Here is a 23,844-nt window from a genome sequence, read left to right on the forward strand (position 1 = left end):
GTTAGTTATTACTTTATTATCATTATAGGTGAAATCTGAATCTGCTGAGCAATAATATCAAAAAGTGAAGGTATCTTTAGCGAACAATTACTCATCACGGGTCACTGTTTATCATGGCTCAGTATTTCCCTTTCTTTGATGCCACTGCTGAAAATCCACTTTTGTGTAGGTAGGTAAATGAGACTCAGCATTTTTAATGCAAATGAAGCAGTAACTATATTTAGTTTACCCATGATCATCGTGATTCTAGTTCATTTGCTGTCTGCGAACATGCACTTTCCAAAAGGGTCAGTGAATGGTAATTATGGATGGGAAGCCTAGATAATTTTATTTGCCTTGCCAGCATATATTGGAAGCACAGCATTGTTTGAACCTGGGTGGTTAACATTATGTAGCCTGGATACTAACTGGGACATTTTTGTATGAGTGTCACACTGGGTTTGTATATTATCCAGTAATTCTCCTGGAAAAGCTATATGGTTGCTTTGTAACTGAATGTATTGCAAAACAGAAGGCCAGTGCAGAATGACACATAACAGGATGTAGTGCTGCTACAGCTTGTGGTCAGCACAGATTGGTTTTGATTTTTATTGCTCTAATTATGTCATGTGCAGTCTAGACTTGTTCAAAGCTATTGGTGTGGGTACCTTATCAAACCAGGACCTCTTCCACATCCTCCATTGTTTGTACATTGTAGATGTGCCTTGTTTTTCCTTTTGACATATTTGATTGGTAGTCAACTGCTTTTTAATGGGCACAAGTCAAACCAAATAAAAACTCAGTAAACATGCTTGTGTTCATGAGGCAGGTGAAAGTGAAAGAGCAGATCCAATGAGGAAAAGATTATGCTAAGAGCAAAAGAACAAGCAATGGATTTGGGGTTGGCTGTGGGGGTGGGGGGGGATGGCTTGTTGGGGGGGCCGGGGGAGAAACAAATACCTGGGTCAGACTTAGGGGAAATGAGCTCTAAAGCCGATTGATAGATGAAATTTGGGTTGTTTCTCTTGTTTGGCATGCTGAGTTTTCTTGGAGTGGTAAATTTGAGAGAAAGATGTGGTGCCTGCAACTAAAACAATATCAATAGTTATGAAATTATGGAATTTGTGATTAAAGATGATTCAACATAGAAATTAATAGCATGGTGACAATGAATGTAAAGTGAGGGAAAGGGGAAAAAATGCTTTATTTGAAATGAATACAGTTGTAAAAAGTTTCTTCCAGGTCTTGGATACTATGTGCCAGGAGATGATTTCTCACGGCCTGCAATTAAATCTCCTCCTTGTGTGGAAAGCAGTTGGTCTCAGCGTAACGTCTTCCCGATGCTGAGATCATGAGCTTGGAGTATTTGATTTGATTTATTTATTGTCATGTGTAACTTGTTACAAAATAAAATGAAAAGTGTTGTATAGGGTCGCCACTCTCTGGCGTTATTGTAAAATACAGAAAAATAAACCAAAACATAGAATATAGAGGATGAAAAATGAAGAAATAAAGGAAGTGGCCAAGTTTACAGTCTTTCTTGTTAAGTGGTCCATCATGGGCCATGAGCCTGCTGGCTACTTTGCTGCGCTGCTGGAACAAAAGTTGCCTCTTTTTGGTGCCTCTCGCTTCCACCAATGCTCTTGCCGGACCTTGCCAGTGCAGGTGCCACTGATGCTGCTAAGTACCAAAAGGACCCAAACTTGTCTCTGCTGCCAGGAATCTGCATCTGAGGTAGTCAGGATATTGCATACTGTTGTATTTTTGTCACACTTGGCTTCCGTTTGTAAAAATTGAAAGAAAGGTCAATGTTGTTTTTATGTTTGGAAGAAAGGCCTCTTACAGTGGAACTAATACAGGTAAAACAGATTCTTTACCAATCAGGTGATCAAATGTTATGGGGAAAAGAGCTGGAAAGTGGACTTGAGAAGAATGTCAGATCTGCTGTGATCCTGTTGAATAGCAGAGCAGGCTCAAGGGGCTGAATAGCCTTTACCCGTTCCTATTTTTTTTAAGAATCCCTACAGTGTGGAAACAGGCCCTTTGGCCCAACAAGTCCAGACCAAACCTTGGAGCATCCCACCCAGACCCATCGCCTTATAACCTACCTAAGCTACACATCCCTAAACACTACGGGCAATTTAGCATGGCCAATCCACCTAACCTGCACATCTTTAGACTGTGGGAGGAACCCCACGCAGATACAGGGAGAATGTCCACACAGACAGTCGCCCGAGGATGGAATTGAACCTGTGTCCCTGACACTGTGAGGCTGCAATGGTAACCGCTGAGCCACCGTGCCGCCAAGTATTTTGTATGGTCTAAAATTGTGTGGTCATTTATTCAGCCTCCAGGGATCGTGAGTAAAAAAAAAGTTGAAGTTTGGGTGGATTAGCTCTAAAAGTGAACCATACTAAATAAACTGTTAAAGCGCTCATTTTCTGAGACTATACAAGGCTGTTTGTGATCTTTGTGCCCTACTTGGGCCCTAAGATGACATCTACAGCACTTCCAGATTGCTGCTCCCTAAATTTAGGTTATCCAGAACTCTGCTGCCATGCGTGAAAGGCCTGGATGGTGTGGACATGTTTCTATATGGAAGAGAGAATAGGATACAAGGACATGGCCTCAGAGTGAAGGCATGATCCTGTAGAAGTGAGATGAGGACGAATTCTTGTCTATCAGAGAATGTACCAATATGCAAGACTGCCTTTTGAGGTATCATCAGCCTGTGCCATTTTTCAGTGGTTGATGAAGAGCAAGGTCTGTCCGAGGTCACCATTTATCTAATGACAGGGAAGACCAATAAGAGCATTTAGAGAACTTGGACATAGTGCCGAAACTTTTCTATTAGGTGGGGATATGTGTCAGGAGGAAAAACGGTCTTCCCAGGCACCCCAAGTGACCTACTTGGACTACAGAGTCAACAAGACTGGGCTATTGAAGGATAAAGTAAGAGAAATCTAAGGTGCCTCGGTTCCCATGTCTGTACCGGAGCTTAGGCCTTTCCTTAAACTGGTGAATTATTACTAAAAGTTTATAAGTAACTTGGCCTCCACTCTGGCACCCTTACATCTGCTGTTGTAAAATGGTCAGCTTGGAAATGGTCTTGTTGTCAAGATGTGGCGTTTAGGGAAATGAAGAAGTAGCTGTCGTCACCTGTGCTGTTGCATACTGTGAGCCCAAGCGAGATGTGACATATGAGCTGAAATATGATGCTTCTGTCTGCAGTTTCTTGGTAGTGTTGGCTCATCGATGGCTCAATGGAGAGGAATGCCTGATAGTATATTCTTCACGGACTTTGGCTGATACCAAATGAAGATACACCCAGATAGCGAAGGAAGGAAGGATTGGCTGTCATCTTTGGTGTGAAAAAGTTCCACCAGGACCTTTTATGGACATAAATTTATAGGAGTAACAGACCACAAACCCCTGCAATGGCAACATAAAGAGGACAGGGCTGTGCCACCCACTGCTTCAGGTTGAATTCATCGGTGGGCTCTTATTCTGAGTACATAAATTACAATTTGGATACACCACCGGTGGTACTGCCATGAGAGGAGTTTGTTATAGTTTTAAATTTTCTAGATGCCCTTACTGCTGACAGCTGATACTTATGACTGTGTACACAAAAAGATCCAGCCCTGGCAAATTTAAAACAGCTCGTGGTGATAAGGGAAACCAAAGGGCCATCACAACCAGAATTGAAGCGTTTCTGGACCCGGTAAGACCAGATCCCTGTAGAAGACAGCATCGTATAATGGAAGCAAGAGTGATTATCCTGAACAAAAGTCGCCAGCAGATATTGGCAGTACTCCAGCAGGATCATTCAGGGGTTTCTAGTATGAAGATGTTGGCCAGAAGTTACATCTCCTGGTCAGCATTGAATGCAGGTGTGGTTGCATTTGTGGGGCAGTGCCCAGAGTGCCGAGACAGACAAAATTAACACCAGTAGCTCTCCCACATTTGTGGGGTAGCCACATAAACCCTGAACTTAGTTACACATTGACTATGCAGGTCGCTTCATGAGCTCTATGTTTTTGGACATTGTGGACAACCATTCAAAATGGTTGGACGTAGATAGAGTTCATACATCAAACACGGGATAAAGATCGTAAAGTTGTGAGCATTTTTGCAATACATGGCCCCCCAGAAATGTTGGAGGTGTTGGTCACAAACAACGGCCATCATTTACCAGTAGGTAATTTGAATATTTTCTGAAGTCTAATGGCATTCAGCATGTAAGGAAAACTCAATACCGTCCATCATCTAATGGTCTGGCAGAAAGCACAATCCAGGCTTTGAGGCCAGGCTTAAAGAAACAGCCTACAGATTCAGTAGATACCAAACTGTCATGTTCCTGTTTGATTATAGGACCATCCCACACATGTCTACAACTATGTGGACAGCTCCAGCAGAGTTGCTAATGGGGAGAAGACCCTGCACCAGGTTAAACCTGATCTTCCCTGACCTGGGGTGGTGTGTGAAATGGCATCAGGAATGCCAGTGCCAGACACATGACTCCTCTAATCAAGAGAGGCAGTCTACTTCAGGCGTCAAAGTTTGGTCTTGAAACCACAGGAATGGCCCTACATGGATAAGAGGCAGGGTTGATGTGAGGTCAGGCCCCATGACATACCAAGTTCTGGTAGGAGAGGTGGTCCTCAACAAGCACATGAACCGTATGAAATCTGTAACTTCTCAACTGGGGCAGGAACAAAACATATCCAGCTCCTCAGGACATCCAGTGAGGTTGTCAGAACCCATGGTTTCTCCCCTTCCACCAAACATCGAAGAAACCTCTGAGGACAAGATTGACACAGCTAATGTCGCAGCCTTGAAGTCATTACCACCTGAAGAAGAACTTCTTCCTGGACGTTCTGGCTACAAGAGGTGGACTGTGATCTGACACATGCCGCCAACATCCAAGGCAGAATCAGAGGAACCGGATCTGCTGTGAAAATGCCCCAGGAGAAACTACAGGAAAAGGAATGGCTCCCAGGTTTTAGAGGGGAGGGGGATGTAGTGCTTAGAGTAAAGTCATCCTGGTGGATCTTGTAGAATATGTGTTCCAAGATTGGGGCTGTTAACCTGGTCCAACCAGGGAGCCCAAGCTGACAGATATATCTAAGATTGGTAGAGGTTCTGTTCACTCTGGGAGTTGGCTCTGCGCTAGCTTGCTCAGTGCCTTGTACTACGTATATGTGAATGAAGGCTGACATGGTGATGGGATACCAGCCTTCATGGAGTTATTTCACTACCTTTAATTGTCAGTGCCAAAATTCTAGAATTTCCTGCTTTAAATATTACACTAGTAAAAATTTTCTTTCTTAATTGTGGACTAAAATGAAAAAGAAACTATTTTAAACCGAGGATTGTGGAAGGAATTGCTGCACTTTTGAAATCAAATTACAGAGCCTCATTGTAGTGCATGTACACAATGAGATCTGACTAGCAAGAGATTGCTGTTTGGTCTGACCAGTTGTGGATACCAGAGGTCATCAGCCTGCCGACAACTCTCTGGTTCCTGGAGAGCTACAAACCTAATGTGTGTGAATGAGAGAGATTGAAACCTTGTCCAGCTTACAGGCTGTCTCTACATTTTTACAGTAAAAATAACTGAAGAATCCTAGTTATTTTCTCCTACCAGTTGCTATAAACCGTTGACTTCAACCATTGACTTGGTAATTAGAATACTAATTTCTCTTCGTATCCTGAGAAGATGTGAATGAATCTGGAGAACAGAATCTTGGGAAGCAAAAGGAGCTTTTCATTGAATCCTGTGGACTGGTGTTGTTGAACTACGTTTTCTCAGTGTTTTATTCCCCAACATATAACGTCAGTGTTTTGATGTGTGTCTGTTTGTGCATCAGGATTTTAAAAGGAGCTTAAAATAGAGCCGTATGCTGATAGTTCGTTAACATTTTCCTGTGGTTAGTATTTTTTAGTAGGAAATAGGAGTTCTTATTAAGCGTTGTATTTTCTGTCAAGCTGATTCCATCAGACAGGTACATAGAGGACTTTGTTTATTTTCATTAAACCATTATTGGGATACAAGTATCAGCACACTTTCCCAAATGAGTTGAAACTTTCTCTGAACTCCTCATGCTAAAACCTAACTCTTTGAACAAATATTTGATCACCTGCCTAAATATCTCTTCCATGTGCCGCTGTCAGTATTTGTTTGAAATGCTCCAGAGAAAAACCTTGAATGTTTTATTATGTTAAAGGTGCAATATAAATGCAAGTTATTTTATGTAAAATGCATCTTGTGTCTGAGAAAAGCAAGATCTGTGAGATTACTTGGTTTAGAAACAATTGCACTAAACATAAATATGGCTAATTTAATAAAGATGAGGGCAGAGTTGCTGAGTAGACTGAGAACAGAGTAGTAGAAAAGAGAGTTAATGAGCAATGGCAGACATTTAAGAAAATAGTTCATGACTTGCAGTGATATACCCCGGTGATGAAGATTGGTTCTAGCAAGATGATGAATCGACCATGGTTAAACACGGAGCTGAAAGAAAAGAAACAAAACAATGTGGCAAATATTACTAGTATACGAGAGTATTGGGAAAATTAAAAATCAACAAAAATGACCGAAAAGAGGAGAGAATGAATCAGCAAGTATATGAAACAGACAGTAAGAGCTTCTCTGAATGTACACAAAAGAAGAGAGAGACCAACGTGAATGTAGTCCTCTTAAAGAACAGGGCTGGGAAAATAATAGTTAGGAACCAGGAGATGGCAGAGGAATTGAATAATTACATTGCATCAGTTTTCAGCGGATACTTAAGAGCATTTCAAAAATACTAGATGGTTAAGGGATAAAGTGGTTAGGTTGGTGGAATGGAAATAATCACAATAACTATCACTAGAGAAAATGTACTAGGGAAACTAATGGAGATAATGACCATCAAGTACCCTTAACCTGACAAGTTTCACCTTTGCATTTTAAAGAAAGGAGCAACAGAGATAGTGAATGCACTGGTATTAATCTTCCTCGAATCTTTAAATCCAGGAATGCCCCAGTGGATTGGAAAGCTATTAATATAGTACCTTCACTTGAAAAGGAGGGGAGGTTTAAAAAAAAAATCTGTTAACTGTTGACATGCTATTAACTATCTTAATATTGATCACTGGGAAAATGATAGAATCTATTATAAAGGGTGCAATAGTCGACCATTTAGAAATACATAAGGTAATCAAGAAGCCAACATGGTTTGATAAATGGGAAATCACACCTGATGCATTTATTAGAATTCCTCAAGGAGTTAGCAAGCTGGATTGAAAAAGACAAATGTATAGAAATGATACATTTGCCAATCCAAAAAGCATTCTGTAAAATATTGTCCATAAGGCTCTTTAATAAGTTAAGAATTCTTTGTGTTGGGAGTAGTATATTAGCTTTGGAGATTTGGACAATTAATAGAAGACAGGGAGGTGGGATAAAGGAGACATCTTCAGGAAGGCGTTGTAACTTAGTATAGTACCGCAAGGATCAGTGCTGGGGCAGTAGTTATTTACAACATATTAATGACTTGGTGACATTGTGACTGTACTATTACTAAGTTTGTGACTGAGACAAAAATAGGGAGGTAAGTAGTCATGATACCGCACAATCCCTCAGGACTCCAACATCATAGATAAACTCTTCAACCAATTTGTTTGGATACACAATCTATGACAACAGTCTATGACAACATTCCAGGAATTCTATTGAAGACTGATGTTCTGAAGCTAACTGATCCATGCTGTTCAATTTCAGTTACAATGCCAGCATTTACTCATTCGTGTGGCACACTGCTCAGCTCTATCCTAGCTACAAAAAGCAGAAGAAGTCCAACTTGGTTGATTAGCACCGCATTAATCTGCTCACAATCATCAACAAAGTGATGGAAGGTGTAGATAACAAAGTGTGAGGCTGGATGAACACAGCAGGCCAAGCAGCATCTCAGGAGCACAAAAGCTGACGTTTCGGGCCTAGACCCTTCATCAGAGAGGGGGATGGGGAGAGGGAACTGGAATAAATAGAGAGAGAGGGGGAGGCGGACCGAAGATGGAGAGAAAAGATAGGTGGTGAGGAGGTATGGAGGGGATAGGTCAGTCCAGGGAAGACGGACAGGTCAAGGAGGCGGGATGAGGTGGTAGGTAGGAAATGGAGGTGTGGCTTGAGGTGGGAGGAAGGGATGGGTGAGTGGAAGAACAGGTTAGGGGGGCGGAGACAGGCTGGGCTGGTTTTGGGATGCAGTGGCGGGGGGGGGAAAGAACTGGGCTGGTTTTGGGATGCAGTGGGGGAAGGGGAGATTTTGAAGCTTGTGAAGTCCACATTGATACCATTAGGCTGCAGGGTTCCCAAGCGGAATATGAGTTGCTGTTCTTGCAATCTTTTGGGTGGCATAATTGTGGCACTGCAGGAGGCCCGTGATGGACATGTCATCTGAGGAATGGGAGGGGGATTTAAAATGGTTCGCAACTGGGAGGTGCAGTTGTTTGTTGCGAACTGAGCGAAGGTGTTCTGCAAAGCGGTCCCCAAGCCTCCGCTTGGTTTCCCCAATGTAGAGGAAGCCACACCGGGTACAATGGATACAATATACCACATTGGCAGATGTGCAGGTGAACATCTGCTTAATATGGAAGGTCATCTTGGGGCCTGGGATAGGGGTGAGAGAGATGGTGTTGGGGCAAGTGTAGCACTTCCTGCGGTTGCAGGAGAAGGTGCCGGGTGTGGTGGGGTTGGAGGGGAGTATGGAGCGGACAAGGGAGTCGTGGAGAGAGTGGTCTCCGGAAGGCAGACAAGGGTGGGGATGGAAAAATAGCTTGGGTGGTGGGGTCGGATTGTAGATGGCGAAAGTGTCAGAGGATGATGTGTTGTATCCGGAGGTTGGTGGGGTGGTATGTGAGAACGAGGGGGATCCTCTGGGGGCGGGGTGTGAGGGATGTGTTGCGGGAAATGCGGGAGACGCGGTCAAGGGCGTTCTCGACCACTGCGGGGGGAAAGTTGCGGTCCTTGAAGAACGTGGACATCTGGTATGTGCGGGAGTGGAATGCCTCATTTTGGGAGCAGATGCGGCGGAGGCAGAGGAATTGGGAATAGGGTATGGAATTTTGCAGGAGGGTGGTTGGGAGGAGGTGTATTCTAGGTAGCTGTGTGAGTCAGTGGGCTTGAAATGGACATCAGTTTCTAGATGGTTACCTGAGATGGAGACTGAGAGATCCAGAAACGTGAAGGATGCGTTGGAGATGGCTCAGGTGAACTTGAGGTTGGGGTGTAGGGTGTTGGTGAAGTGGATGAACTGTTCGAGCTCCTCTGGGGAGCAAGAGGCGGCGCCGATACAGTCATCAATGTAACTGAGGAAGAGATGGGGTTTGGGGCCTGTGTAGGTGCGGAAGTGGAACTGTTCCACGTAACCTACAAAGAGGCAGGCATAACTTGGGCCCATGCGAGTACCCATTTGTCTGTAGGAAGTGGGATTATCACTGTGGGATTATCCCATTATATATATATCCTGTGTGGGAAGTGGGATTATCCCATTATCACTGATGGAAGGTGTTATTGACAATGCTATCAAGTGGCACTTACTCAGCAATAACTTGTTTAGTGATGCTCAGTTTGGGTTCTATCAAGGCTGCGCAGCTCTTGACGTCATTACAGTTTTGGTCCAAGCATAGACAAGGACAGCTGAAATCAAAAGTTGAGATGAGACTTGAGTGTTCTTGACATCAAGTCAGAAGGTGACTGAATGTGACAGCAAGGAGCCCTAGTAAAACTGGAGTCATACAAAGGAAGCTAGACTACCAATGATAACTATTATCTCTGCCCTAGGACAGTAGGACAGTATTTGGAGAAATTAATGCAGCAAAGTTTGTCATCTGTAGCCATTCATCCGCTATAGAAACAGTGGTGTCTGTAAGCAGCAGTACCTGGATAACATCCAGACTTGGGACACTTAGTGAAAACTAATATTTTCACCATGTAAATCATGGATAATTACAGTTTCCAACACAAGAGAGTTAAATCAGAAACCAAACTGGTCCAGCCATACAAATAGAGTGGCTGCAAGAAAAAGTCAGAGGCTGGGAATTTTTTGGTGAGTAACTCACCACCTAACTCCTCAAAGCCTGTTTACTATCTGCAAGACTTAAATAATCAGTCTGATAGCATACCCTCCTAGATAAGTCCAATTTCAGCAACACTTTAAGTGCAACATTATTCAAGAGAAGCATCCCCTTGATTGACATCCTATCCACCACCTTAAACATTCACACCCTCTGCCACTGATAGTGGTAGTAGTGTATATCATCTGCAAAATGCAGTGCAGCAACTCACCAAGCTATCTTCAACAGCATCTTCCAAATCTGTCACCTTTTATTGTCTAGGAGGACAGAACAGTAGATGCACCAACTACAAGGCCCTTGAAAGCCACACTCAGGGCTGTTTTGGAAATATTTTGCTTTTCTTTCAGTGCCACTGAGTCAAAATCCTGGAGCTCCCTTCCTAATAGCACAATAATGTACTGCAGCAGTACAATAAGGTGGCTCAACGCTACTGTCTCGAGCATTTGGGGATTGGCAATAAACATTCTCCAAGCTTAGTGATGTCCATATTCCTCTGAATAATTTTTTAAAAATTCCTGCTGATGGGCAGAATATCTCAATCTAACCTTCACCAACTATCAGTTGACCATTAAAAATGATTCCTGATGATATGAAGAGGAAGAAGTAAGGTGTGTCAAGGAAGGGATTTTTAACAGAAATTGTAAGTTCTTTAAAAATGCAATATTTCTAAGTTTCGGAATGTAACTGAATTCAGTGTATGAAGACATTCTGTAGAAATGAACTAAAGTTTTCTTGAAGCATTGCTAAAAATACAAATTTTACATTTAGGTATAGGCTTATCTTCTGTCTTCTGGAAAATCTCTGAAACTTTTGACTCTCCTCCTATAGAGTTAATCTGAATATTTTGTAGTGGAACACAAATTGCAGTCTAAGAAATGGTTATCTCCACTTGACAGTTTAGGTAAATTAGATTTTTGAATCACAATGGTTTGTAGATGAGATCATAATTACATCAGTTATGACTGTTGACTGTGATACAAAGGAGTTTTGTTATATTACCGGATTAAACAAATAGGCCAAAATGTCTTGGAAAAATACAGATTCAAAAGTCATTTGAAGACATATTATGATGACAGTTGAAATTGTGTAAAGGCTTGGAGCAAACAATGATGTTGTATCAAGTAAGGCCATGACTGTCAAAAAACAAAGACAGCATCAAGTGGTTAAGATGAAAATGTGGAACGATTTTAAAAAAGGTAAGTCGCGACGATCAATTAGAAAGTACAGCCTAGAAAAGGAAATTTTAATCCTCATTGTCAGAAGATGTTGGAGAAAGAAATAGATCAGCCAAACGTTTTTTGAACGGAAGCTGAAGTCAGTGAAAGAGACCTATGAAGATCTGATCCATTCTGAAGAGGAGAAAAAGGAAAGAATAGTGTAATTGCAGTGCCATAATGAATTTGAACTAAGGATTAAATAAAGTGTGAAGTATTATTACTTAATCAGGTGATATTAGCTAAAGCTAAAATTATTGATGGCTGAACAAAAATAGAGAAAAGGCCCTGGCTGTTAGAAATTCATTACTGCGACATAGAATTTATATCCACCTCCAGTGGCAAGTTTAGGAGTGACCATTTGATCAGATGTGAGGACCCAGTCACCTTTTTGCCTCAATCTGATTGAGCTGAGAGCAGGAAGGGTAGTCCCACCTAGAGACCAAGTGAGGCCATTAGGTGGCTACTTAAAGAACTTGTTAAACAGTGTTGGACACACCATGTGGGAAGACAGCCTAGTAAATCCTGATGGGTCCACCCTTGATCTAATGATGTGGGGAGTGCGGTTCTTCATTCTCAGCCAGTCCATATCCAATTGAGCAGCCCAGTTCCAAACCAAGCCCCCCCCCCCCCCAACCCTGGAACCCCCAATCCAACTGCACTTAACTTCATCTAGAAATCCACGGTCAATGCCTCCTGCAGGCCTAGGTGTTTTGCCAGTATTGGCCACCACTCATGTTGGCATTGCTGATACTGGAGAGCTGCTGGCCTATCATTGGCACATAGCAATAAAGGATGGGATGTCTGCATTGTTCAGGACTTAATTGCGTGGGAGACCAAACATTGACTGGGTAGATTTGTAATTACCTCGTAACAGAGTTGGCTCTTCTGAAGGTAATTGCCCAACTGATGGGCAGAACCCCCATCTCTTGTATTGTATTCTGTCCATTATGTTGGTTTATAGTCATTTTTGTACTCCATTCTGGCTGTTGAAGAATATTTGAGGATCGACCTTCAGAGTCAGATATCACCAAAAAAGAGAATGTCGAAGTAGGCTCTTTCATTATTTTCAGTGAATATTCCAGAATGTTGATGCTCAAATTTATTTCATGCACCACAAATCTCTTTTCCTTACCTGGCAGTGTTTCTTTGTAGGTATTTTCATGGTTTAAATTAGCCCTTTATTAAATATCTAAATATCTATCTAGGATAATTTGCATGCTTAATTTTTAAATTGTTATATGACTTGAAACGGAAAAGAAGATTGTTATAAAATGTTTATAGTTTTGTGTTGTGTGGCTTTTGATGATTTAATGCATTTTTTTCTTGCTAGTTTTTAGTGGGCCTCCAGATGTGCTTCATGGAAATGCCCTATATCAGAGGGTCCGAACAACTGCAGAGGTATTTACATTCTTAAGTCTAGGTTCAATCAAAATAGCTTACCAGTCACTTTAACTGTTTTCAAAAGACTGTTGTTCAGTACTTGGAGAATATTAGTTCTTTGCATGCTAATTAATTTACGTGCATGTTTTGAGAGATGCTCAGAAAATAGGTCATGGAGTCCCTCAGACCAATGACTAATGTCTACTTCTCCCTTGGCAGGATTTAGCAAATTTGTTGTTCTCTGATGTTTTGCCATATCAAGCCTCGTGTAATTTATCCTCTTCCAGATCTTATCTGCAAACAGGTAAATCTTGTTGTTCATAAATTTGGTCAGATATACAGTGCCTTAAATAATTTTAATATTCATCGTATATGTTCTTGCATTGAAATGTTACTATATTAAAATCTCCAGTCAACTAATTGTGAATATTATGGGTAGTTACGTCCACAGTCTGTACAAAAGCAAAATACTTTGAGGGGATTTGTGAGGGTGGAGGTCTGAAATAAAGACAAAGTGCAGGAGAAACTCAGCAGATGTGGCAGCATTAGTGGAAGAAAAGCTGAGTGAATGTTTCAAATACTGTGTGAGTCCACTTTGCAGCACCATCACAGGGAGCTGGTTATTTTTAAAGCAAAGTGTCTTATGAGTCATATATGGTATGTAATAGGAGCATAGACCATAGGCAACTCAATCAATCAAGCTTGCTATGCCATGTAATGTGATCACTGGAAATCTTCAATGTCTTTGCCCATGCTATCCTCACAACGCTTAACTTTTTGATTATTATTGATGTAATCAACCTCTACTTTAAATATACTCTGACTTCCACAGCCGTCTGGAGTAGAGAATTCCAAGGATTCACCACTTGTTGAGTAAACTAAAATACTTCCTTCTTTGGTTTTAAATAGAGCCCCCCCCCCCCCCCCCCCAACCAACCTCCTGGCTGACCCCCTCTTTTTGTGGCTCTGATTCTAGGCTCCCCAATCGGGGGAACATCCTATCTGCACCTGCCCAGTTATTTTTGTATGTTTTATTGAGATTACCTCTCATGTTCAAAACCCCAGAGAGTACAGGCCCAGTTTGCCCAATCTCTCTCCTTAGGACAGTTTCATCATCAGGGAACAAGTCTGACAAAGCTTTATTGCCCTCCCACTATGATTACAATGTCTTTCCTGAGGTAAAGAGACAAAAACTGTTTACAGTACTCCAAGTGTTCCTAAACAGGTTCGCGTGCATGTCCGTGCTCAATCCTTTTGCAGTAAAGGCTAACGTTCCATTAGCCTTCCTCACAGTTGCTGCACCTGCATGTTAGCTGTCAGTGACTTAATCACGAGGAGACCCAGGTTTCTTCGTATATCCAAACTTCAATCATGTAAGAAGTACTTTGCACATCTGTTTCTCCTACCAAAGTGGATAACTTCACATTTTTCCACATTATATTCCACTTGCCATATTCTTGTGCTATCACTAAGCCTGTCCAGATCGTCCTGAACACATTTTACATCCTCCTCATGTCACACCCTACTTTGATTTATCATGTACAAATTTGGAAATATAACATTTGGTCCTAGCGTCTAAATCGTTCATAAATTTTGTGAACAACTGGGACCCAAGCACTGATCCTGGAAGCACACCACTAGTCACAATCTGTCAACATGACAATGACTCATTTATCCCTATCTCTGTTTGCTGATTCTAATCCTTTAATCCATGCCTTCTAAACCAAGTGCTTTGATTTTTCTTGAAAATCCAAACATTACACATTATCGACTCCACTTTATCAATTTTGTCAGTAATAACCTCAAAAAAAACCCAACAATTCTGTCTAACACTATTTTCCATTCACAAATACAGGCTGGCTGTGCCTGATTAGATCACTTTTTTCCAAATGTGCATATACCGTATCATTTATAATGGCTTCTGTCACCCTTCCTACCACTTATGAAAAGCTGACTGGTCTGTTTTTACCTGTTCTTCCCTTGCTCCTTTTGTAAGTAATGGTGTGATATTTGCAAACATCCGATCTACAGGAATCATCCCAAAACTTATGGAATTTTGGAAGATGATTACCAACGCATCAACTATTTCTATAGCCATCTCCTTCAATACTCTGGGATGTAAACTACTCTGGGATGATGAAACTTCTCACATGTAGGAATAAAAGGGTGGCGTGGTGACAGTGGTTAGCATTGCTGTCTCACAACGCCAAGGAGTTGGGTTCGATTCAACCCTCACTTAACTGTCTGTGTGGAGCTTGCACATATTCTGTGTCTGAGTGGGTTTCCTCCAGGTGTTGCAGTTTTCTCCCACAGTCCAAAGATGTGCAGACTAGGTAGATTGGCCGTGGGAAATACAGGTTTATCGGGAAGGGGGGGAGGGTGCGTGTAGAGGAATGCTGTCTGAAGGGTTGATATGGACTCAGTGGGCTGAAAAGCCTGCTTCCGTGTTGTAGGGATTTAATGATTTTATAAATTATTAAGTCCAGGAGACTTATCAACTTTCAGCCCCATTAATTTCTCAAGTGCAACCTTATTACTAATAAGTATTTCTTTTAACTTCTCAATCTCACTAGTCACTTGGATCTCTAATTCTGGGAGATTTCTTGTATCTTCTTCAGTGAAAATTGATACAAAATAATGATTTAGCTTATTTGCCATTTCTTTATTCCCTTTATAAACTCTCTCAATTCTGCTTTAATGGACCTGCATTCATCTTAGGCAAACATTGCTTTTTTATGTACATGTAGAAACTTTAACATGCCAATCTTATATATTTTTTTGCCAGTTGGCATTCGTATTCTGTTCTTCCTTTCTTTAGCATTTTCTTAATCCTCCTTTGCTGCATTTTAAAAGATTTTTCAACCCTTAGATTCGTTACTATTTCCGGCCACTTTATAAGCCTTTTCTTTTAATCTTATAACGTAGTTGTGAATCACAGTTGACAAAACTTTTGAGTTTTTGCATTTTAAAGGAATGTTTGGTTGCTGCAAGCCACAGGATAGTTATCTGAAAGGCTTCTCTGTGTATGCATGCCTTCATAACTTCCCTCATTTAAATTTAACACTCTTGCTTCAGATTGAAGTACCTCACTTTCAAACATTAGGTAAAATTATCTCCTATTGTGGTCGCTCATCTGTAAAGATTATTTTGTAACCAGATTATTTATTTACTTATTAATTATGAATTGGCATATTTTTATTATATAATACTGGATCCAAAATAGCATGCTTGCTACTTATCACTTCAACATGTCACTGTAGAAGACCAGCCCTGGAACATTCCAGAAACTTGTTTAATTTATTTGTCTACTCTATACACAGATTAATGTCACCATGATAACTAGGTTGCACATGCTAAAAACTAGGGTGTTGAAAATAAATGAACTTTGTTTTTTTTCTTAATCTTAAAAATAGAAATCAATTTGTTTTCTCCAGTGATTTGCTTTATTTTTTCATGGAGATATTAGCTTAGTTCATTAAATTAATTTATTCAATGTCAGGTGCTGTGGCTTTAGGGTTTTAATGCATTTAGATTCACTAAATAGCCCAAGACAAGGCATTGAATTCAAAATTGGCATTTGTTTGTGTGAATTTCAACATTTTTGCATGATACGGCACAGCCTCTGTTTTGGTTTCATTTTACATGTTAAAAACATATTTTAAAAAAATACGGTGCAATATCTAATGGCTAGGAAATTGTATCCAAATATTGCCTTTTTTTCTGAATTATGAAATATATTCAAAGAAATTAAATGGACAATGTTTCAGATGATCTGCAGATTTTTTAAATGGTTTTTTAGACGTTGGGCTTTTCAACTGTAATAGCTCATTAAGCTTCTGGTTCATGTGTTTCATAAACACTGTACCTGAGAGATAGAAGTTCAGAAATGCATTCAGTGACCTGTGGGTGCAAGATTGCTGGACTTACTCTCTCAGGATCTTTCTTCCCATTAGATTGTTCCAGCTTGGTCAATTTCTGCTAAGAGCTGTAACGAACTGTATATTATGAAATTCGCTTCCCTTTTCTGCAACATTTCAGACTGAAAGAATGGAGCTGAAAAAGGCTCAAAATAGTTAGGATAAGCAAGACCACAAGAAATCTACAGTTGTTGTATTTTATCTTAAACAGTGGAAATTATGGCAACTGCTTAAACTTTGATTTTTATATAGCGCAAAACTGGCATGACGTTAGAAGGGAGGGTCTCAAATCTGTTCAGATCAGAAGCTGATGAGTTTCTAAATATAGGCCTATTCTCATGCATCCGTTCACTCTAATTTAAACTGAATGTTGAAATGTAAAGTGCTGCTTAAACTTAAATTGTTCAATGTTTTTAATAATCTAAAGGGGATTAAAGGCGACAGGGAGAAAGAAAGAGGGGTGAGAAACATATCAGCCCAGCAGACTCAGTGGGTTGAATGACCTGTTTTTGCTCCTATATGTTCTGGTATACATTGTCCCTGCTTGTGTAGTTCTTTTAATTAACTTGTTGGGACATTTTATGACACTCCTCTGGAGCAGTTGGGAATTGAACCTAGGTTTTCTGGTATGGACACTGTCACAGGAACACAAAAGCCCTTCCTTGGTTATATAGAAAGTTTCAATCCCCTTACAGCTCTGGAGTAGGTTGGATTTGAACCCAGACCTTCTGACCCAAAGGTAAAGACACCATCACGGTGTCACTGCCATATTCTCTATAAAGGCTGTTCAAAGGTCTGCACACACCAAGTCAGCATGCAGACCCATTGACTTCTGCTTACAAAAGTCATTGCCACACACAGCATCTGAAGGTCTGCACAGTAGCTGCAGAAATCAAACCAGAGGGAACATAAGCCACAAGATCCTTAAATACTGCAGATTTAAAAAAAAAATTATTCACAAGACGAAGGTGTCATTGGCTTGGCCTGCATTCATTACCCATTCCTAATTGCCCAGAGGGCAGTTAAGAGTCAACCACATTGCTGTGGGTTTGGAGTTGCATGTAGGCCAGACCAGGTAAGGATAGCAGTTTCCTTCCCTAAAGGACATTAGTGAACCAGATGGGTTTTTCTGACAATCAGTAGTAGATTTATGGTCATCATTAAACTGTTAATTCCAGACATTTATTGAATTCAAATTCTACCATTTACAGTGTTCAAATTTGAAACCAGGTCCCCAGAACATTACCTGAGTCTCTGGATTAACAGTCCAGCGATAATACCATTATGCTATTGCCTCCCCTGTTATTTCAATCAACCTGACTGGACATGCTGTGATACATATGTGGGATAGGTGGGACTTGAACCTGGACTTAGTGGCTTAGAGGTAGAAACACTACCGGTAGGCGATGAACTCTTGCCTCCTTGTTTATTTTTAAATGAGATAATTAAAGTTTATAAGATTTGTAAAGAATTGTCTCACTTTGAAATTAGCTAAGATTCCAATTTTGGGGAATAACTAATATTGTTACAGATGAGAAAGAAGAACAGAAGTTGCTGGAAAAGCTCAGCATGTGTGATGAAATTAGTTAATGTTTTGGGTCTGGTGTCTTCCCCGACACAGTTCTGAAGAAGAGCTACTGGACTTGAAACATTAACTCTGATTTTTCTTCATAGATGCTGCCAGACCTGCTGAGTTTTTCCAGCAACTTCTGTTTTTGTTCCTGATTTACAGCATCTGCGGTTGTTACAGATGAGGTTTGCTTGGGGTAAGGAGAGTTAACTAAAACAAAAGCTGGAAATGCTAAGTGGACCCACCAGAGTTTGTGAATGAAAGTACAGTGCATGTTCTGTTGTTATATCTGACTTCTAGGATTCACAATATTTTGCTTTTCAGTTAACATGAAACTTAATTATCTTTATTGCAGACTTGTGCCTATTTTAAAAGCATAACCAGTGTGGCCTTCCTACTTCCCTTCATTCTTACAATGCAGAAATCTACACACTATAATATTTCCTACTTTGTCTTGTTTTCTCTTTCCTTGGGACCTTGTGTCTCTCTGCCTTGTTAACTTTGCAAACTTTAAGCCAATTCTGATGTCTTCTGAGTGTTGCTGCTTGATTTATATCATCACCTTTATTTGTTATTTTAAACCTTACAAAAATTGAATTTTGCTATTTGATTATTCATCTTTCTCAATAATAAGCAAGATGCTGGGAAATGGCACATTTTCATGTTTAATAGGCAAATCCAAAATCAGCCTGTGATTAATTTTACATTTCTTTGACATTTAATTTGTAAAATACAATTATGAATGCACATTTATGATTCTATTTGTCTTTCCTATTTCTTAATTGCTCAGTGAGTTCTTTCTCAAAGGTTGGTATTGTAGAGGATTTTGGCATCTAATGATTTAAGTTGGAAACTGAAATTTGCCTAAACTTTGCTTTCTTAAACAAAACAATTTTCCATAGATCCTTTAACTTCCTAATTTCAAGTCATACTTGATTCATAACAATGATTGGGTCAAGCAAATGTTTTGCTTACTATGAAGGCATTTCAACTAAAATTCCTTATTGTGTAAGAACTGATCTAAAGTTTAAGATAGTTTAAGATCAAATGCTAATTCAGTATTCTGAGTATACTTTTACAAGTACGGTGCAATGCACAGATTAGTGGAATTAATTGGGAAGTTAATTTTTGATGTTTAGGTTCCACAGGAATGGGCTCATGTCCTTCATCTGGCTCTGCAATGCAGGGCTTTGGGAACACGGCAGGGAAAATTCCTTCAGGTAAGTGCAGAAACAGATTTCCACGGCACAGTTCTTCAGCCTTATCTAAAAGAATGCTGTCGGCAATTTGATCATGAATTGTACATTCTTCTGTCTCAGTTAGGAAATCCTGGCAGAAGCTGTATTTCATGATTTTTCCAAATGTCACTTGATGATAATTGGAGTGAGGCCAAAATTAGAAATATCATATTTCTCAGCACTAATCTTAACAGTGCCTCAGAGGTACACTAATTGGTGAAATAATGTCTCTGATGCGCTGGCCCCAGGAATGGGCAATATGACAGAAATAAATGGTTCCCAATGCGCAAATTGGTGACACACCAAAGAATTGTTTCACGTAACTATATTTACATAAATAGAGATGGCAATACTAGTAGAATACAGTTTGGAGTATGGTAAAAAAGTGATTTTCCAAGTTAACTGAAGTTATCAACATTTGAATTTGTCTCAACATATACCTTGTGGTCATTAGTGAGTCGAATGGATATGTGGCTGGAGAGATGGTACAAGGGAGGGAGAGGGTTTCAATTCCTAGGACATTGGGACTGGTTCTGGTGTACCAGGACAAGCTGCATAGGTTGGATCGGATGTCCCTGAGCGAATATTTGTTACTGTGTTTGGAAGGGTTTAAACTAAAATGGCAGGAGGATGGGAATCTATACAGGGAGAGAGGAGAGGGAAACAAGCACAAAAATAAAAGACAGAATGGGAAATAATAAAAGTGATGATAGAAAATTAAAGGGCAAGAATCAAACAAGAACACAGTGCAAAGTAATATGAACAGGACTTAGAATGTTAAAAAGACCTGAAGACCTTTGTGTCTTAATACATAGACAATTAGCAATAAACTGCATGAATTATCCTTGCAAACAGGTCTAAGTGGGTATGATGTATTTAGGATTGTGGAGATGTGGTGACTAGGGATGGAAAATGAATTTCCAGTTTTACTCAGTTTTTAGGAAGGACAAACATAAAGCAAAAATACGGTATGGTAGCATTTCTGGTTAAAGAAATAATTAATGTGAATAAGGAAGGTTATTAGCTCTAGTATTGTAGAATCTGTAATGGTAATACTTAGACACACTAAGGGGCAGAAAGCATCACTTGGGGTTGTATATAAATCTCCGAACTGTAGTGGTAATGTTGGGGAATCACAGCAGTTGGTGGAATTTTACTTCAATAAAAAAAAATTGGAGTCCAAGGATGACCATGATTGTGGGGGAAAAACCTATCTGGTTGACCAACGTCTATAGGGAAGGAAACTGCCATCTTTTTCTCATCTCTCCTATATTTCCCTCTGGGAAATCAATGATAGGCAATAAATGCTGGCCTAGCCAATGGTGTCACTCATCCCATGAGTGAATAAAATAATTATCATTTACCTACTAAGCCTGATTTCCTTCATTTCCTCCCTCTCACAAGATCCTGTGTTCCTCAACATGTTTGGGAGGTTATTTGTGTGCTTTGTGAAATCAGAATCAATGTATGCATTTATTTGGTCTGCCATCTCTTTGTTCCCATTATAATTTCCCTCTTTCTGACTGTAAGAGATCTACATTTGGCTCTCAGAGCTTTTGCAATCAGACTGTATGTTTCCTTATACTCTATTTTCCCTCTTATAATTAATCCCTTTCCCCTCATTCGCTGAAATCTAAACTGCTCACAATTCTCAGGTCTGCTGCATTTTAGGATTATGTAAGCTCCTCCTTTAGATCTTGTACTATCCCAAATTCCTCTTGTGAGCCATGCGTGGACCACCTTTCCCATTCTAGCATTGTGCCAGACAGGAATAAACAATCGTTGCAGTCCTGGGTGAGCTGTGAGGAGGATGCAGAGACTCCTCAGTATGATGTGAACAAGTTGATTGAGTGGGCAAATGCATGGCAGATGCAGAAGAATGTGGATAAATGTGCAATTATCCACTTTTGAGAACAAAAGCAGGAAAGCAGATTATTGTTTGAATGGTGATAGTTTGGGAAAGGGGAGGTGCAATGAAACCTGAAGAGGCAAGTGGTATGTTGGCCTTCATAATGTGAAAGGATTTGACTACAGGAACAAGGATGTCTTGCTGCACATGTACAGGTGAGACCACACCCTGTATTATTGTGTGCAGTTCTGGGATCCTTATCTGAGAAAGGATGTTTTGACTATGGGGCAACCGCAATGAAGATTTACCAGTTAGGACTATTCTCACTAAAGTTCAAAAAAATGAGGGGTAGAATCTCATAGAAACCTATAAAGCTTAACAGGACTAGACAGGGCAAGTGCAGTAAGAATATTCCAATGACCAGGGAATCCAGAATCATGGGTCACAGTTTAAGGGGGAAGGCTGTTTAGGACTGAAATGAAAAATTTCTTCAGCCAGAGACTGGTGAGCCTGTGGAATTCTCTCCTGCGGAAAGCAATTGAAGTCAAAACGTTCAGTGTTTCCAAGATGGATTTAGATATAGTTGTCAGGGCTAAAGGGATTAAAGGGTATGGGGAGAATGCAGGAACAGAGCACTGAGTTAGATATTCAGCCTCGATCATGTTGAATGAAGGAACAGCCTCGGAGGCCCAAATGTTCTACTACTATTTTCTAGATATTTTTCTTTGAGCCTTGCTTCTAATTCATGGCCAGCATATAGAAATAATGTTTCTATCATTATCAGGTCCTTCCAGTGATGCAATTTTTAACAAGATACAGAAAGCAGCAGAGGTTATGGTGAATGCTGTACTTCCTCAAGATTGCCCCAAAAATTGTGGAAGCTGTTATCATATTGAGGGCTACCAGCCAGTATTGTCAACTGACTCTGAAGCAAAACAAGTGAAACCAATTCCTAAATGCCCTGTTGCTAGACACAGTACAAAAGGCAAGTTGAACTCCAGAAGTTACAATGGGTTAATTCATACATGAACATTCATATTTGAATGATGCACCTCTAGACAAATATAAAAGACTTTGAAGTAATTCTATGTGTTTTCCATTCTCCAGCCAGAGCCAGGCTAACTAGAATTTAACCTAAGACTGAAGCGGAAGATTTTTTTTTTACTGACACTGATTAACAGCTGTTTGGTTTGTAATAAAAGTGAAGAGCGAACACAAACTCCTGAAAAGTTTAGGACATAGCACACAGAAGAGGAGCAGCTTTTGCTCTGGTGTGATTTTGGCTATGGTATCATTGTGGTTCATTTTCCTTTGCAGTGATTCATCATAAACCTGGTCTGCCAGGGGGAGGCTGGGAAGAAAGTGATAGTGGACACTGTTCCCAGGATTCCTCACAAACTAATTGTATCTCAGATGGCAGCAACAGTAAAACAAGTACAGACAGCCAATCAGGAGGCAGCAGAGAGAGTGGAGACTTGATGGAAAGGTAAATGAAAATTTGACAGATTAATAATGAGCTGTTTTTAGTGCTAGACTGTAATGAAATTAGGTATAAGTACAAACGTGCGTTTGAAATGAAACTTCAATCTTCTGGTCTCCATGCAGTGACAGTTGTATTCAAAAACATTGTAAAAAGTTATACTGGTTAGATGTGGGCACATAAAAGCATTCTGAAAGAGTTTCTTGTTTGTACTGAGAATTGTGTACGGCAAATCTATTTTACGTTATTTTGTGGTTTTTGTATGAAAATGTTTAACATGTTTCAGTCATCTCCTTCAATCAGTGTCTGATTGGATCTTTATACAGCACTGAAAATTAGACTAGACAGTAATTCTATACATTGTGAGCAGGAGCTTATGAAATATTAAAATTTCTCATTATTAAAACTTCTATGTTTAGTAGTGGTCATTTGTCTGAGTTTTCTGATAGTAGGCTGTTAATAGAAATATATGCATCCGCAAGTTCAGTTCATCTTCCCAACATGTTCAGCTCTTAAGTCATAACTTAAAGTAGTTAAAATTCAATAATAAGCACATCCTTTTTTAACTTCGTACTTACCTAAAATTGGAACGATGAATATTATAGTCTAAGTATGATACAGTAAACATTTCAACATAAACAAAACCATAACTTGATTTTATTTTAGGAATGTTTTGCAACTTTAAGTTGGGTTATTCAACTGATAGCTGCCTGATTTCTATTCAATAGAGTTGAATCAATAAACCTCAATGACTGCATTCAGGAAATAACCTTGGTAAACAACCTGATCCAAGGGTCAAAAGTATTTTTGACTAGAGATGAAATGCAACGTTTTATCAAAGAGTGAGTATGGTTCTATTAATGAGGCCTTTGATTAAACCACTTTGAATTTCTGAGATAAGTGAAAGCAGCTGACTTTTAAATTTCTGATTTGCGCTGTAATGGATAATGGGTAGCAAACTGCAGTGCCCATTAGAGTTAAATCCAGGAATATAACCCTAACTTTTTAATTCAGCATTCTCTGTCTGCTCTGATTAAAGAGTTGAATTGTGAGTTTTAATGAGACATTTTGATGATACTCCCTCACGTTCTTAAA

General features: G+C 40.0%; 1 protein-coding gene across 1 annotated transcript in view; it reads left to right on the forward strand.

Moving 5' to 3' along the window:
• Positions 1–23,844, forward strand: part of tepsin (TEPSIN adaptor related protein complex 4 accessory protein) — a 46,502-nt gene that overhangs the window by 18,127 nt on the left and 4,531 nt on the right. The window contains exons 5-10 of the mRNA XM_048555555.2: positions 12,646–12,713; positions 12,915–12,999; positions 19,322–19,402; positions 22,054–22,254; positions 22,587–22,755; positions 23,478–23,591. Coding sequence (XP_048411512.1) covers positions 12,646–12,713; positions 12,915–12,999; positions 19,322–19,402; positions 22,054–22,254; positions 22,587–22,755; positions 23,478–23,591 — 718 coding nt within the window. The remainder of the gene's footprint in view (positions 1–12,645; positions 12,714–12,914; positions 13,000–19,321; positions 19,403–22,053; positions 22,255–22,586; positions 22,756–23,477; positions 23,592–23,844) is intronic.

The sequence above is a fragment of the Stegostoma tigrinum genome, chromosome 22 (assembly GCF_030684315.1).
Source record: "Stegostoma tigrinum isolate sSteTig4 chromosome 22, sSteTig4.hap1, whole genome shotgun sequence".
NCBI classification, from domain to species: domain Eukaryota; kingdom Metazoa; phylum Chordata; class Chondrichthyes; order Orectolobiformes; family Stegostomatidae; genus Stegostoma; species Stegostoma tigrinum.